Genomic DNA, 17,978 nt, shown 5'->3' with positions numbered 1-17,978 from the left:
TTTTTTTTCTAAATATTTTTAAATCTTAATAAAAGAGAATTGTAACATGTTTTTTACATATGTCGCAATCTTAATAAATTAATTGACACATGTCGCGATCATGTAAATTAGCAACTTTAAAGAACCAAGGTTTATATAATAAGATTTTCTTATCTGGCTTTGATTGTGTTTGTCACACTATGAATGACTTAAGCAAGTTTTATTTTGTTTTTATTTGGGCCGCTTCTGAAAATTTCATGTTGTTGTGGACATGGGGGAGTGTTTTAGGTCAAGTCATTTGGAAATATCATGTTTAGGCAAGTGTTGTAACTTGTAAGCTCGTAAAAGTTGAAGCGAACTACCTGTATGTGCCCTTATTATTGGTAGTGTTCTAGTAAAGAAAAATAGCACATACACAGAGAAACGTGCTTCCTTTTAAAGATGCACCAAAAAAAAAAAATTGGGATGATCTAATACTTGTTTGACTGCACAAGTCACTGTAACTATGTAACCACATTTAGAGCATTTGACTTAAGAGACACATGTAACCATTGATTTGCGAATTGTGTCGTAAATGAGTCGCAAAATTTTTCTTAATGAGCATTTCATAAGAAAACAGATTGTAGGATTTTATTGAAAAATGTTTGGATCAAAGTACGTCGTCCCAGTGTTCTTTTATGTATGATATAGTTTTCCTAATTATCATACTCCCTCATAGGCCAATTATCAATGTGCCCTACTTATATTAAATTCCTTTCCCACATACATATGTACCTGAAACTTTGCTATTTCTAGAAATTTGAGTTTCTAATAACCCTTTTTATCTTGTAAAAAAACATGTTCCCTCGCCTAAGAATGCATGTCACAAAGTTTTCGGTAAAATGATATATATAAATACAAAACATATAGCTCTATATGTCTCATGATTTTAAAGAAGATAGCATATGTGTAAGCTATAAAAACATAAAGCATCTCCAACTTCACTCTATTTTTTTTTCAGAATGGAGTAAAAATGAGTATGAAGTAAAAATACTTCAATCTTATTTTATTTCTCACTCCAGTACTTCATATATTGAGTAATCTATTTTTTGTTTGTTCATAACTCCATCATGGAGTAGGTTTGAAGTACTCCATATTTCATTTTACTCCATTTGGAGGAGAAAAAAATGAAATTATGCTATAAAGAAAGAAGAGTTTAAGGTACTTAGGTGGTTACTGTTTGATTTTATCAGCATTCAGCGGAACTATTTATATCATGATTAATTATAACAGAGTTAAACTGTTTTAAGATTAAGCTTCTGATATATCAACATTAACTTGTATTTATATGTGTGAAATTTATAGTCTGATACATTTAGTTATAAGCTTCCACAATCTTTATTTATCTATTAGGTAAAGTGCAGATATTGATCTCTTTCCCATCTCTTTTTTTCTTTGTTAATTAATTATATAATCATAACGTTTCATTCAAGCTGCAATCAAATTAACAAAATAAATGGTCAATTAATTAACAAATTAGAAGTCAGGTCAACAAAACCTAAAGCCACATAAAGGGAAGAGAGTAACATAGACGAAACGAACATAACGGCAACAAAAATAAAAGAATGAGCAAAAAAGAAAACATTAAACAAAAAAGATTTTGAAGATCCATAAGAAAAAGGAAGAAGCTTAAGACATGAGACGATTGAGTGTTTCACGAGATAGCCTTTTTGAGCATTGGATGTTCCAACTTTAGAAGTCGAAGGAACTTAAATAAGGCCTCGATCCCTAAAGCGTTTATAAAATTCTCTTATCATATCTCTTTTCGAGTCCTGTCTTCTTCTTCATGTTTCTCTTCCTTTTTTTCACTTTGGTTTGCGTAACTTTAACTTTACAGTATCATCTTCGTTCATTGTGACTGAATATTGTCAACAAATATGTTATGTAGCTTCCGTTATCACAAGGTTACTTGGTTTGTTCCATCCTTGACTAATGCAACCTGAATGTAAATTTGAGCTCTCATACCATACAATTAATTTGAGGTTACTATATCATGAAAAAAAAACATATTTGAGAAATTATATGGTATTGTAAACTATTAAAAAGAAAACAACATATACATATTAATCAAAAGTAACAAAAAATAAGAAAATAACAATGCACAAATAATCATCATCTCGAAATAGAAATCTATATTTGAGAGTGAAGGAACTTAAAAACAAAAAACCAGTTTAATCAACTATTTTCTTGTTATCTATCTGCGGGAAAAAAACGTTCAGATATTTTCCGAACGTGACCTAAAAATGGTCATAATAAAATATAAAAACTAACTTTAATATCTCTCTCTATTAATTATTTCTTGATCGTCATTGACGTTGTCCTCCACTGCAAGTCCGTTATAAACGAGCCGACGGCATTTTCCGGCGAGAAACTCAACCGTCTACGGCACCATATTGTGTTACCTCTGCGCATCGCCAAGTATTCCGTTTCGCCCTTCCTCGGAGCCGGTGGGCATTCTCTGACCTCAGGGATTCTATTTTCCGGACGGGTCGGTGTTTTGAAGCCGTCGTTGTCTTCGTCCAAAAGTTCTTCTTCTTCTCCTTCATCTAATCTCTTTCTTTTCCGACAAATATCCAACACATGATTATTGTCCGAAAATGCGTCTTCTCTCGTCTTTGGAACCTCACCTAACGTTACCTCTTCTTGCATCAAGCTTGTGATCTTTGACATACTTATTGATTTACAAAACTCGACAAACAAAAAAAAAAGTGCACAAACAAAAAAAAACTCTTGTTCTTGAGAGAGAGAGAAGATAATGAGAAGAAGAGGAAGAAAGAAAATAAATAATTGATGGATGTAGATAGATCCAACGTGGTAAAGAATATAAATCAAGAAAACTGTCAGCTTTTATATTATTATTTTTTTCTTTAGCATGTTTTCAGGTTTGTTTAGAGATGGAGACTGGAGCGAGTTTATAGTGTGTTGTTGGTTGGTTGTGGCAACAAGGAGAGTCTAAAGGCACACATAACGTATTGGAACCCTCTTACTGATTCAGAAGTAACGCCGTTACTATGTAGTAGTAGTATATATAAACTATAATTTATCTTTTATTATCTCGGCGATAAATTAATAAAGGTATTGCCGATGCCTTTCTGCTTCTCGCAAGTTAAGCACCAAACTTAACGTCCGCCTTTACGTTTCCAAACTCCATGTGCGCTTTTTGCATTCATCTTTTATTCCCCTGAAAACAAAAAAGCATTGTTGCCGTTAAGACTTTAATTTCGTATCTAATTCTCATTTATTACCACCTAATCTTATTGTGTTAGTAATTTTTGTGTAACTGATACTGTGGAGTATAATTTATAATTTTAAATCCATATATATAAATGTTTCGTATGGAAATATACAATCATATGGTTTAAGCTTTTTTTATTATTTAGATCTTTTACTACATTTTAGTCAGAGATCTAAATAAAATGATATCTTACAGATTTTGTAGAATTAGGAAACAATAAATAAATTTAAAATGACAATGACACAACGATATGAAATGAGTTATTGGCTTATTGCAAAAAAAAAAATCAAGTAAATATAAATATCTACTATATGTTATATTATATGTGAAGTACATTTAAGGAAACAAATTTGAAGAGCATGAATTGTAAGTTTTTTTTTTTTTTGACAGGCATGAATTGTAAGTTTTTTTTTGCGTTTTTCATATCTAATAATAAAAATGTTAGAATATTTACCTAGTAAAGAAATCGTGTGGTGCTTAACAAAGAAATGATGGTGATAAATAAATTACTTGTTATGTAATTTTGACCAAATATAAACTTTTGAGAGCATAATATTTTTAGCCGTTTTATTTATCAAATAGAGTTATCGCTGGAAAATTTTGGTCTATAATGAAGTTTTGTTATAAAATTCATTAAGACGTTCACAGAAAAAAAAAACTAAAGACCACGCTTTTCATTGTAATCAAATGAAATCAGAAGAATGAATATATCTATTAGGTTTTATCATCATTAACTTTATTTTCTTTAACTCATTGCTATTTATCTAGTTAATCACGAATTTTCTCTAAATAATATAAAGTTAATAATCTATATTCATGTTTGCAATTTAAAATTGGTAAAGGTAATAAACATTGGTAGAAAAAGCTTTCTCCTTGTCAGTAAAAACGGTTAAAGAACAGAAATTATAGATACTCTTTCACTTCTATATATTATATGATAAAAATACTATATATAGGTACAATCATATTTGTAATTTAGAATGGTTACTTTGATAAGAAGTATCCTACAAGTTACAAGCATTACACATACACACATATTTATATATATATATACACACATGTATAAATTTGTTTTATGTCAAGTTAATGTAACCTATTCTGAAGTTACACAACCTAGCATCACTCAACTTCAATCATTTGCTTGGAAAGTGAACGCACCTCAGAAAATTTGCCATCTTATATGGCAATTAATTTCGGGACACGTAGCAGTAACAAGGAACTTAATACGTCGCAATCTACGGTGTGATAATTACTGTCCAAGATGTGGAGAGCCAAAGGAAAATGTAACCCACACGATCTTTGAATGTCCACCAGCGTTACAAGCATGGGAACTATCATCTACGCCGTCAAACCCCCAAACTTTCCCCATATCGAGTATGTACGCCAATATGGACTACCTTTTCTAGCGGAAAAATACAATTAGAATGCCAGAAGATGATAGAGACCCTTACCCCTGGATAATCTGGTACATATGGAAGACGAGGAATGATAAGCTATTCAGGGGGATTGACAGGGACCCTTTGGAACTGGTCAGGTACGCAGAGAGTGAATGTCAGGCTTGGTATAATGCTAAGGATTCTATACCTAATCCCCCACAGGCACCAAACACTGAAGTGGTACAAGCCTTAAGCTTGAATAATATGTGTATGGTGGATGGCTCTTGGACATCCACAGATATTTTCAGTGAAATTGGATGGGTATGGAAGGATAACACGGAAAAGATCTAACTTATGGGAACACGGAACTTAAGGAGGCGGGAGACAACACTACACTCGGAATTGGAAGCATTGAAATGGGCACTGGAAAGCATGCTTCAACATTCAAACTGCCAACACTTTGGAACATATTGCAAGGACCTGATAGCCATGATAAAGGAACCCCAAGCCTGGCCAAACTTTTCAACGGAGCTGGAAGCCATTCAAATTATCCTCATGTGTTATTTGGATTTCAAGATCACCTACGTGCCAAGAACACAGAATGAAATTGCTGATTCTTTAGCTAGGAATGTTCGATCTTTTCATAGATCTCTTTGTTTTATTGGTTGTTCTATTCCGGTCTGGTTATTTAGACCACCTCATGTTTGAGTAATAGAATAGCCGTTTGTTGGCAAAAAAAAAATGTAACCTATTCTACTATCAACTTTCACAATTATTGTTTGCACACTTTATATACAGTAAGCATGCATGTTACCTAGTGTCTTACTAAGTACACTCATGGAAACAAAATAAAATACTGAAATACAAGACAAAATGTGGTAAAGTTAAATTTCAGAAGAAAAAAATGAGAAAAAGAAAAAAAGAAACACAACAATTAGTTGGATGAAAGGGGATTGTCTTTCCTATTTGTTTTATGGGCATTGGTAAGTTATGTAGGCATTGGTAAGATATGGTATTCCTTTCATTTATAATATAAACTCTCATGTGGTAGCAAATTAGTAATAACGGAGATTAACATATTTCTCCATTTATAATGATGATATAAAACAGTAAAAGGTTCTTGAATGATTAAAATATTCTTAGAACCGCGAGGCTTGGTTAATGGCCTGTTGACTCGGGATGCCATCGACGATAATTATAGCTCCAAAGCCTTTTAAAAAAAAAAAGATAATTATAGCTCCGTACATAATTTGCTTCTTGAAAAGTATATTAAACAACAAATTATCGAATGAGACATAACCTCAAATCAATTCAAGAATTAAAAAGAAAAACATACGCACAATGAAATGATAAACCTTTAAATTGTAATTTGTGTTATAAATCATGTGATGGATGTCCATAACCGGTCCGATCCATTAGAGGCCCAATCCGCAGGAGAGAGAGAAGAGAGAGAGTCGGCCAAAGAGAGAGAGGCGGCTACCTTGTGTTTTCCTTTTCCCTTTTCCTTTGTGTTTATGATTTGTAATATTTCCTTTTATCTATCTTGTAATTCTCTATATAAAGGACACACTTTATAATTAATGAAATAAGAACTTACTGATTCCAATCCTAAGTTTTACAACACGTTATCAGCACGATAGCCTCTAAAAACCTTAAAGCTAAAAACCAGAAATCGAAAACCCTAATCCTACCCGACGAACCCTAACCCGATCGCGTCTCTTGTTTCTGCAAGTGTTCCCGTCTCAGCTTCATCCGATCAGCTCGAGCCCCAAGGCGTTCCTGATCATAGATGAACTCAGCCTCAGCTCTTGACAAGGATAGTTCGCGATCCGACAGCAACAACTCCCGTTCGACGATCAGCCGTTCGCGATCCGACAGCAAACAGCTCGTGTCCAGCTCGCGTATAGATCGTTCCCGTTCGTGTTGCAGCTCGAGGTTCATTCTTTGGTGGTCCGGTTCATTAAACAACTAAGCTAAAGGTAATTCGAATCCTAAGAACATATGAATCAAATTGGGTTGATTGATAAAGAATGAAACCATAAAATAAAATCTTTATGATAAAAGCCATAGGATAATAGATGAAACCCTAATGAGTAAATCGAAGCTCTAAAAGTTTGATCCCCAAACCCTAAAATCGAGATTGATCTATTGATCAATTAAAATCAAAGCTTTAATGTTTTTGAATCTCAAATCAAACCCTTTTGATCTAAGATCAAATCGAAACCCTAAAACCCTAATTTGAAAGAATCGGTTTTGATTGTTTAAATTTGAATATTGATTGATTGATTTGATCACCTAAAATTGTTTCTAAAGATTGTTTAAACTCGAATCTGAATAAATTAAGATTGTTTGGCTTGTTTAAACTGAAACCCTAATAACCTAGTCTAGATTGTTTTAAAATCGAATCTGAAACTACATGCTAGGTTAATTGTTCTAGATCATACCTCGTGGCCGTGTAGCCTTGTTGCATTCATACCCTAATTGATCACAATTGATTGATTGCAAATTACACTTAGAACATTATTCTAGGAATGGTATTGAATTAAAATCAAGTAGCCGTGTGGCTTGTTCTTTTGCTTGGCCGAGAGTTTTGTTTGTATTGATTGCATCGTATGAACTGATAGAAACAATATATGTTAGGATTGCAATTACATGATAAACTAAATGTATAAGATTGAACCGATCGCATCTATAGCCGTGTGGCTTAACTTGGCCGTGAGGCTTGATTGATTGTTTAAACTTAAAACCTGTTCGTTTAAAACATTGAAACTATTCCTAAAAGATCTAAAAAAAATAATCTATGATTTCAGATGTCGAAAATCAACAACCTTGATTTTGCTGCTATAAATCTCTCTGGAGATAATTACCTTCAGTGGGCGCTTGATGCTAAGATCATCCTGAAATCCAAGGGACTCGGTGAATTTATCACCGAGAACAATAATGCTAATGAGAAAGATCGATATAGAGCCATCTTGATCATTCGTCATTATTTAGCTGAGAGTCTCAAGGATCAGTATCTAACCATTGAGAATCCACTAGATCTTTGGACATAATTGAAATCAAGATATGATCACCAAAGAACGGTGATCTTACCAAAAGCTCGGTTTGATTGGACGAATCTCAGGATCCAAGACTATAAGTCTGTGGACGAGTATAACTCTGCACTGTTTAAGATTGTTTCTAAATTGAAACTATGTGGTGAAAGTATTACGGATCAGGATATGCTTGAGAAAATATTTTCCACTTTCCATGCAAGCAATGTGCTGTTACAACAAAAGTACCGTGAGAAAGGTTTCAAGACCTATGCTAATCTTATTTCTTGTCTCTTGCTCGCTGAGCAGACAATGAATTATTGATGAGAAACAGTCAGATGAGACCTCTTGGATCAGCTCCACTACCTGAAGCACACACGACATAGGACAATAAAGAGTCCAACCACGTCCAAGGAAAAGGCCATCATGACCGTGGCTCATTGAGGTCATGGTCGCGGCCGTGGAACTTTATTCAAACCCCAACACTCGACCAAATCAGATAAATCCGTGTGCCATAGGTGTGGAATGAGTAATCAATGGGCTAAGACTTGTAGGACTCCCAAGCATCTAGTTGACCTCTATCGAGAGAGATTGAAAGGGAAGAATCCAGAAACCCATATGACCTATCAAGATGATGAACATGACTTCGATCATGAAAAAGACGATCTTATGGACTATGAAACTTCATATTGTCTTAAAGACTGAAGATTGATTTCGACATTTGTAATCTAAATTTTGGTGTTCTTTGATTTGGTGTTTTTCATTTCTATGTTGTCATTCCTTTGAACTTAAAACTTAATAATAAATGAATGGTTTATATATATGAAGTCTCTAAGTAACATCCTTTTGAATCTTGTTTTAGAAATGAACGAGAACAAGGATATACTTGTTGTGGACAGTGGGTCAAGCCACACGATCTTAAAAGACAAGAGATACTTCATAAACCTAACTCTGAAAAACGCCAACATCTCCACCATTGCGGGTATAGCTAGTCTCATAGAGGGTCACGACCAGGCCAACATCCTGTTGCCTATGGGTACACATCTTGAGATATCAGATGCCTTGTATTCACCCAAATCTAAGAGAAGTCTATTAAGCTTTAAAGACATTCGAATGAATGGCTTTCATATTGAAACCACGGGGGAAGGAACAAAGAATCCCTTCAGATCATTGAAATCGTCCATGGCAATAAGAAATTTTTAGAATCCATACCCGCACTATCTACCGGTCTTTACCATGCTAAAGTCAATATGATCGAGGCCAATGCCACTTTTAATAAAGAGGCAATCGACAACTTCACTTTATGGCACGATCGGCTTGGCCATCCCGGTTCGACCATGATGTGTAAACTGATCCTGAGCACTAACGGACATACCCTTAAAGAGAAAAAAAAAATTTCCCTAAGCACCTATCGTGTGTTGCTTGTTCCCAAGGGAAACTCATTTCTAGGCCATCACCAGTTAAAGTCACTAAGGAAATGATAAACTTTCTGGAAAGAATTCAAGGAGACATATGTGGACCAATTCACCCACCTAGTGGGACATTTCGATATTTCATGGTCCTCATAGATGCGTCCACTAGATGGTCGCCTGTCTGTCTCCTCTCGACCAGAAACATGGCATTTGCCAGGTTACTTGCTCAGATAATTCGATTACGAGCTCATTTTCCAGATTTTCCTTTGAAGACTATACGTCTTGACAATGCTGGTGAGTTTACTTCCCAAGCGTTTAATGATTACTGTATGTCCATGGGGGTAACTGTGGAACACTCCGTGGCACATGTACATACACAGAACGGCTTAGCCGAATCATTTATAAAACGCATACAGCTCATTGCTAGACCGTTGCTTATGAAATCAAAGCTGCTGGTTTCTGCATGGGGACATGCCGTCCTTCACGCAGCCGAGCTCATACGCATCAGGCCATCTAGTGAACATAAGTATTCCCCATCACAATTGCTTACGGGTCATGAGCCAGACATTTCCCATCTTAAGACATTCGGCTGTGCCGTTTATGTTCCAATTGCTCCACCACAGAGAACAAAGATGGGACCTCAAAGGAGGATGGGGATATATGTTGGATTTGATTCTCCCACCACTATAAAGTATCTTGAGCCAACTACGGGTGATTTATTTAAGGCCAGATACGCAGATTGTCATTTCAATGAATCCGAACTTCCAACATTAGGGGGAGATAGCAGTAAAATGGTAAAAGAAATTTCATGGAATCAAACATCCATATCTTGGCAAGATCCTCGAACTCAAGAATGTGATCTAGAAGTTCAAAAGATCTTACATTTACAAAAGCTAGCTAATCAATTGTCATATTCCTTTGCTGACCCGAAAAGTGTGACTAAGTCATACATACCAGCTGCTAATGCACCAATAAGAATTGATGTTCAAGAGGGACACAATCAAGTTGCTACAGTGTCTAGACAATGTGTGAAACATGGTAGACCAATAGATTCCAAAGATAAGAACCCTCAGAAAACAAAGAAAGGTGCAGAAAATGAAACCGAGGTTGATAAGATACCAGACATGGTCGCGGCCGATCCAGCCCGTAATGTGGCCGCACCCGACTCTCCGGGTGTAGACATAACCGGACCTGATGCCATTAATGTGGCCGGCCCTGATGTGCCTAACAATGTTGCTTGGGACGCCAAGCTTCATGGTACTGATGGTCCAGATAATAATGAGATCTCAATAAACTATGTCTTGTCTGGGAAACGATGGAACAGAAAACATGTCGACATGGATGATATATTTTCTTATGAAGTAGCACTTGAACTTATGGATAATGAGGATCATGAACCCACGTCTATATATGAATGCATGCAACAACCAGATTGGCTTAAGTGGAAAGAAGCCATAAACGTGGAGTTAGAATCATTGAGAAAAAGAGGTGTATTTGGTCCAATAATCCGGACATCTCATGATATCAAACCAGTTGGATACAAATGGGTCTTTGTGAGAAAAAGAAATGAAAATGGTGAAGTCGTGAGATATAAGGCACGACTTGTGGCACAAGGATTCTCACAGAGACCAGGAATAGACTATGAGGAGACATACTCCCCTGTGGTGGATGCTACGACCTTCAGATTTTTAATAAGTCTAGCCGTGAGAGAAGGTCTAGATTTACGGTTAATGGATGTTGTAACCACATACCTATATGGTCCACTGGATAATGAGATTTACATGAAAGTCCCAGAGGGTATCGAATTGAAAAACAAAGAGAGTTCTCGAGAACAACATTGTATTAAGTTGAATAAATCTCTTTATGGACTAAAACAATCAGGTCGAATGTGGTACAATAGACTAAGTGAGTACCTAGTGAAAAAGGGATATAGAAATGACCCTATCAGTCCATGTATTTTCATTAAGAAATTCGAAAACAAAGGATTCGTGATCATAGCAGTATATGTTGATGATCTGAATATCCTAGGAACCTCTGGAGAGATTTCCCAAACGGTTGAATACCTTAAGAAAGAATTCGAGATGAAAGATTTCGGGAAAACGAAATTCTGTTTGGGATTACAACTTGAGTACATAAATGATGGAATCCTTGTGCATCAAATGTCATATACAGAAAAAGTACTCAAGAGGTTTAACATGGCCGACTCACACCCTTTGTCCAGCCTCATGGTCGTGAGGTCACTCGGCCTGGACACTGATCCCTTACGTCCCAAAATGGACGATGAAGATGTCCTAGGTCCCGAAATGCCATATCTTAGTGCCATAGGAGCTTTAATGTATTTGACAACTCACACACGGCCTGATATAAGCTTTGCCGTGAACCTACTATCTAGGTTTAGCTCATGTCCGACCCAAAGGCACTGGAATGGGATTAAACATGTTCTTCGTTACCTGCAAGGAACGAAAGACTTGGGTCTATTTTATACTAACCATAACAAAAATGGTTTAGTTGGTTTTGCTGATGCTGGCTATCTATCAGATCCACACAATGCTCGATCACAGACATGATATGTCTTTACACATGGAGGTACGGCCATATCATGGCGTTCCATGAAACAGACGATCGTGGCCACTTCGTCTAATCACTCGGAAATATTGGCCATTCATGAGGCCAGCCGCGAGGTCGTCTGGTTAAGGTCCATGACCCAACATGTCCGATCAGATTATGGGATGGTCGAGTGCAAGGAACCGACCGTGATGTATGAGGACAATGATGCGTGCATTGCTCAGCTCAAAGACGGTTACATCAAAGGAGACAGGACGAAGCACATATTGCCTAAGTTCTTCTTCACGCACGAGCTTCAGAAAGCCGGCGAGGTCCATGTCGTCTAGATACGGTCCAACGAAAATTCAGCTGACCTATTCACTAAGTCACTCACGACTTCTACATTCAGGAAGCTCACACATCAGATTGGGATGCGTCGACTGAAAGACCTTCACTGAGGTTCACATCAGGGGGAGTAATACGTGTTGTACTCTTTTTCCTTCATCTTGGTTTTTTCCCACTGAGTTTTCCTGATAAGGTTTTAATGAGGCAGCATCCAAAGCGTATTACGAACTCTGTATGGTTATGGCATCCAAGGGGAAGTGTTATAAATCATGTGATGGATGTCCATAACCGGCCCGATCCATTAGAGGCCCAATCCGCAGGAGAGAGAGAGGAGAGAGAGAGAGAGAGAGATGCAGCTACCTTGTGTTTTCCTTTTCCTTTTCCCTTTGTGTTTATGATTTGTAATCTTTCTTTTTATCTATCTTGTAATTCCCTATATAAAGGGCACACTTTATAATTAATGAAATAAGAACTTATTGAATCCAATCGTAAGTTTTACAACATAATTATTGTTTTCCTCTTAATTTGAGCTAACTGAAAAAATGGAATCAGATTGGGAACATAGGTACAATGGCTAAACTGGTTATCAGAAAACCCTAATTGAATCTTCTTGAGTGCGCTGCACGGATTCTATGCCACCAAAACCGATCTAAAATCAAAGTTTATTTAAAAATTTTAAACAAAACTCGAATTCCAACTTAAGTCATGCATGTCCAATTACCAAATCTCATTGTATTAGATTAAGGTTTATTTTTGGATATCAAATATATAAAAACTAAAAAACTGAAAAACCTAAATTTAGACTAAAACGAATCTGAAACTCATATGTACATTGACCGTGAAAAGGGGGTGGTTAAAAATAACAAATTGATCATTGGTAAACAAGGTGAGCCGAATTCGAAGCCTTTGGACCCGTTTCTGTTCCATTCTTTCTTCTCTGCCTCATTTAAGCTTCTCCTTCCATTGTTCCTCTCTTCTACTCCTTCAAATCTAATATTTTGGTTTGCAAAAACGTACCAAAAATGGCTGACGGTGAAGACATTCAACCTCTTGTTTGCGACAATGGAACTGGAATGGTTAAGGTAAGTTCATTTTCAGTCATTAGATAATGTTTCTTTGATCCCATTCACAATGTTTCATCTTGTTTTCTGTATTGAATAAGGCTGGTTTTGCTGGGGATGATGCACCTCGAGCTGTGTTCCCCAGCATTGTTGGTCGTCCACGTCACACCGGTGTGATGGTTGGCATGGGACAAAAGGATGCTTACGTTGGAGATGAAGCTCAATCCAAACGCGGTATTCTAACTCTCAAGTACCCTATTGAGCACGGCATTGTCAACAACTGGGACGACATGGAGAAGATCTGGCATCACACTTTCTACAACGAGCTCCGTGTTGCTCCCGAGGAGCATCCCGTTCTCCTCACCGAAGCACCTCTCAACCCTAAAGCTAACCGTGAGAAGATGACCCAAATCATGTTTGAGACATTCAATGCGCCGGCCATGTACGTGGCTATTCAGGCTGTGCTCTCCCTTTACGCCAGTGGTCGTACAACCGGTCAGTGACAAACTTTTTTTTTCCTCCTTGTCCGAGCATATACAAATCAAACTAGTTGTTCTGTCCGCACATGCAGTCATAATCCTTTTATGAATACTTATTAGTTTATGTCTTATTAATCTAAAACCAACATAATAAATTATTATTTAGTTTATGTCCCCACATGCAGTCATAATCCTTTTAAATCAAACATCAAAGTATTTATATATGTCAAATATTTTTCATCAAAATATATACTTATTATTGTGTTAATTATTTTAAAATACTCATCTCTTAGAAATAGTTTAGAAAATATCTTTACATATTTTTTTTGCTTGAGTAATATTTAATTATAAATTATTTTGTATCTTATTTTTAAAAAAAAATTATAATAAAAAATATTTTTTTTTCAGATAGCAACACAAGATATATAAAATTATCTTATTTTTTAAATATGCTTTTGATAATTTTATTATATTATTTTATAATCAATTGTTTAATATTTAATATAACATATAAATTTAAAATTATTAAAATAAAATTCGTTAAGGGTATTGTTCAAATTAATAAATTAGTGAATCAATTAGAAACTAATAATAAATCAATAACCTAGCTAAAAGTCTAAAACTTAATAAAAATATGACAAATAAGAAAAACTAACTAAATATTTAATATATCATATAAATTTAATATTTTTAAAATGAAATTTGTTTTAATTATATATAAGGTTAATTAAGGGTATTTTTTTAAAATTAATAAATTAGTGACTCAGCTAAAACCTAATAATAAATCAATGATTTAGCTAAAACCTAATAAAAACATGACAAATAAAAAAATTACCTAAAATTATGGAGAAGATGACAAATCATCAAATTCACTTCTCAAATAATAGTATTGATATTGATTTATAAACACCAAAATAAAATATATTTTTTTTATAATTATAGGTTCCTAAATTTCAAGAGTGTTTAATCCTGTAAAATCGAACCAAATCAAAATAGAGAAAATGGTTTGGATTTAGTAATACCGAATAAATCGAATAAAAATTATTTTTAAGAATATATAGATATGGTTTGGTATATAAAAGATCAAACCGACAAACCAACAAATCCGAATAATTAAAAATATTAGTATACTTATAAATGTATTAAAAATATTGTATTTCTTGGAACTCTTACTAAATTGTTTATAGCCGCGAAAATCTTAGGACCTGTTTTATACTTAAATCCTTTTACGTAAAGCCTTTCTTGGATTATTTTGGTATATGTGTAGGTATCGTGCTTGACTCTGGAGATGGTGTGAGCCACACGGTTCCTATCTACGAGGGCTATGCACTTCCACATGCCATCCTACGTCTTGATCTCGCGGGTCGTGACCTTACCGACGCGTTTATGAAGATCCTAACCGAGCGTGGCTACTCTTTCACCACCACAGCAGAGCGTGAAATCGTCAGAGACATAAAGGAGAAGCTCTGCTACATTGCTCTTGACTACGAGCAGGAGCTAGAGACATCCAACACAAACTCATCTGTTGAGAAGAACTACGAGATGCCTGATGGACAAGTGATCACCATCGGTGCTGAGCGGTTCCGTTGCCCTGAGGTTCTTTACCAGCCGTCTATGATTGGTATGGAGAATCCAGGTATCCATGAAACAACCTACAACTCCATAATGAAGTGTGATGTCGACATCAGAAAGGACTTGTATGGTAACATCGTCCTCAGTGGTGGAACTACAATGTTCCCGGGGATTGCTGATAGAATGAGCAAGGAGATCACTGCTTTGGCTCCAAGCAGCATGAAGATCAAAGTTGTTGCACCTCCGGAGAGGAAATACTCTGTCTGGATTGGAGGGTCCATCTTGGCCTCACTCAGTACCTTCCAGCAGGTACACAACAGTCTCATCTGTCTCTTGTTATCATGCAGCTTGACTAAAACAAGTTAACTATGAACTTTTGTTTCAACTTGTGCAGATGTGGATTGCAAAGGCTGAGTATGATGAGTCAGGTCCATCTATTGTTCACAGGAAGTGCTTCTAAGTATGAACTTCATCATTTTTCAGACAAGAAGCGAGTTACTCTTTGTTTTTCTGTTCTTTCATTTTCATCTTATTGAGTTCAACTGTCTTTTGAGTTAATAATGATTTTTTTTAAGAGAGTTAATAATGATTAATGACACATCTTTCTCTTTATAAATTATAATACAGCAATGTGTTTCATGTGCTCTATGTTTTATATTTTCTACACTTTTATCAATTAAAGTTATGAACTATGGAAAGTTTATCAAGCCTACATTCAACACCAAGCTTTTGAAAAAAACATTGGAGACACCAAATGATTAAAGAAGAGAAACCAACACATACAATAAAAGCTGAGTTAAGGAACCCAAAAGTCTGATTAACATTACAAAAACAAAAACAAAAAAGCTTACATTACATTACAAAACAAAGAGGAGAGGAGATCATAGCAGGTGTTTTGGTTTAGGATTCAGGGCCGGTCTAATAGTCTCTGCCTACATCCAATGTGTTGTTCAAGAAACTTGGTGAGCCTGATATGCTTAGATGTCCACTGATCAGCTAGTTTCTGGTCCTTGGCCTCGGCGTCTCTCCTCAAACCAACAAGCTGTTCTCTATACTCTCCTTCAATCTTCTCCATCGCCATCTTCTGCTCTTCCCTCAGAGCCTTCATCTTTGCCTCAATCTCCTCAGTCTTCTCCCTTTGTCTACTTGTCTTCTCTGACTCTAGCTGCAGCTCTAACCTCCTTAGCCTCCAAGCCGCCTCCTTCTTATGCTCCGCCCAAGCTCTGTGCCCTTCCTCCAGCTCTCTACAACACTCCACTAGCTCTGACATGAACACACTCTCATTACTACCGCTACAAGACGGTATCATACTCCCTAACACAAGACCTCCCGGGCTGGCCTCAGGCTGCTGCTGCTGCAGCCATGGGATAGGTTGTTGAGGAGGTGTTGCAGCCACCGAAGGCGATAGAGTGAGAGTCACCGAGGGAGGTCTTGCAACAACATTGTTCCCGTTGTTAGAAGTAGCTAACCAAGGAGGGATCACATGATTATTATTAGGAGGCGGAGGAGCTTGTTGAAACCCTCCGTTTGAACTAGCCATCACCGCAGGAACAGAGGACCTCTCTTTCACAAGCTTCTCAGCGAAACTCTCGAGGATCCTATCGTACTTACTCTCGTCAATAGGCTCGACTCTCTTGTTACTCTCTTTCTCTTCTCTCTGCTGCTTCTCCTTGAACACTTCCCACCACTTCCCTAGCCGCTTCGCCGTCCTCCCTGGAACCTCCGCGGCGATCTTCTTCCACTTGTTGCCGTGTTTCTCCTGTAAACGGATCACGAGCCTCTGCTCTTCCTCTGTCAATGACCCTTTCTTGATCCCTGGCTTAAGATAGTTCTTCCACCGTTCGAGACAAGACTTTGCGTCACGGTTCAGAGGCTTGTTCATACGCTCAGAGACAAGATGCCATTCTCTCGGACCGAACTGTCTCACGTAGGCACGTAGCAATGCATCTTCTTCACCACTCCAACGTTGCCTCTCCTTCATCTCGAGACATCACTCCTTCCCATCTCAACACCATCCCTTCTTCATCTGCGTCAAATTCTCCAGAAAAAAATCAATACTTTCTCTAAAAAGACCCAAAAACAGAGCAACAAATCTACAGTCTTTAAGAAAACAGAGCAACCAAAAACAGAGTCTTTTAAAAACAGAGCAACCAAAAACAGAGCAACCAATCTAGAATCTTTTAAAAACAGAGAGATCTGAAAATTGAAACACCCAATTCAACTTCAAGAACCACCAAAGAGATAAGAGAATGACAAAAAAAGCAAGACTTTTTGCAAATGATCTCTTATCATAACTATACAGGGGAGTTGATGCTGACCTCAAAACACTAATTAGCATACACTAACACAATTAAAGATAAGAGAGAGAGAGAGAGCGTGTGTGTGAAGGAACAGGTATTAAATTCAAGAAATGCTCACCAAATAATATTGCAAAGAGCAACTTCTTCCATCGGATATAGTAGATGTTATTATTATATATCTAACTTCGTCGGCGTGATGGAAGAGAAACTCAAAGAGGAGACCAAAGAGAGAGGCTTTAAAAACCAGACAACTTACGTGATTAGACTATAGAGACGGCAAATAAATAAAAAGATTAAAAGTAGAAAGAAAATTGAGAAAAGGGTTTTAGCGACTGCGACACTGGCTTCTTTCCTTTTTTACGCACAAGTGGGGAAGAAAAATCTTTCTGACAGTGGCGCGTGGAGGTAAAAGTTTAAATTCCATTAAATATGATTTTTTTTTTGGTATGAATATGATTTTTAATTTATTTTATTTTACATTGGGATCTTTATTTTATTTTCTACTCACATTGGGATCTCAAATTCTTTTCTGATTACATTATGTAAAAATTTAAATTTATGATTATAGATTAGAATTAAGTAGCTGGTAAAAAGAACAATATAA

General features: G+C 36.4%; 2 protein-coding genes and 1 pseudogene across 4 annotated transcripts; 1 reads left to right on the top strand and 2 right to left on the bottom strand.

The window, feature by feature from the left end:
* Nucleotides 1-2,310: 2,310 nt before the first annotated feature.
* Nucleotides 2,311-3,184, bottom strand: LOC106453437 (annotated as a pseudogene).
* A 9,709-nt stretch (nt 3,185-12,893) lies between these two features.
* LOC106392427 (actin-1-like) lies at nt 12,894-15,681 on the top strand. The gene is made up of 4 exons (XM_013833240.3): nt 12,894-13,044; nt 13,125-13,518; nt 14,770-15,383; nt 15,469-15,681. Exons 1-4 carry the CDS (start codon nt 12,985-12,987, stop codon nt 15,532-15,534), a joined length of 1,134 nt encoding a protein of 377 aa, XP_013688694.1. The 5' UTR covers nt 12,894-12,984; the 3' UTR covers nt 15,535-15,681.
* Nucleotides 15,682-15,801: 120 nt separating this feature from the next.
* On the bottom strand, nt 15,802-17,692 carry LOC106396482 (transcription factor AS1). Of its 3 annotated transcripts, none has more exons than XM_013836877.3 (2): nt 17,493-17,692; nt 15,802-17,100 (listed from the first exon to the last, which is right to left on the bottom strand). In XM_013836877.3, the coding sequence occupies exon 2, from the start codon at nt 17,053-17,055 to the stop codon at nt 15,982-15,984; it is 1,074 nt and encodes a 357-aa protein (XP_013692331.2). In that variant the 5' UTR covers nt 17,056-17,100; nt 17,493-17,692; the 3' UTR covers nt 15,802-15,981. The 3 variants fall into 3 exon arrangements, with proteins under 3 accessions (XP_013692331.2, XP_022557987.2, XP_048610791.1); XM_022702266.2 differs by lacking the exon at nt 17,493-17,692 and adding an exon at nt 17,393-17,474; XM_048754834.1 differs by lacking the exon at nt 17,493-17,692 and adding an exon at nt 17,238-17,446 and having other exon boundaries at nt 15,802-17,206.
* Nucleotides 17,693-17,978: the final 286 nt, after the last annotated feature.

The sequence above is a fragment of the Brassica napus genome, chromosome C4 (genome assembly GCF_020379485.1).
Source record: "Brassica napus cultivar Da-Ae chromosome C4, Da-Ae, whole genome shotgun sequence".
NCBI classification, from domain to species: Eukaryota; Viridiplantae; Streptophyta; class Magnoliopsida; order Brassicales; family Brassicaceae; genus Brassica; species Brassica napus.
This window is presented reverse-complemented; position numbering and strand designations above follow the sequence as displayed.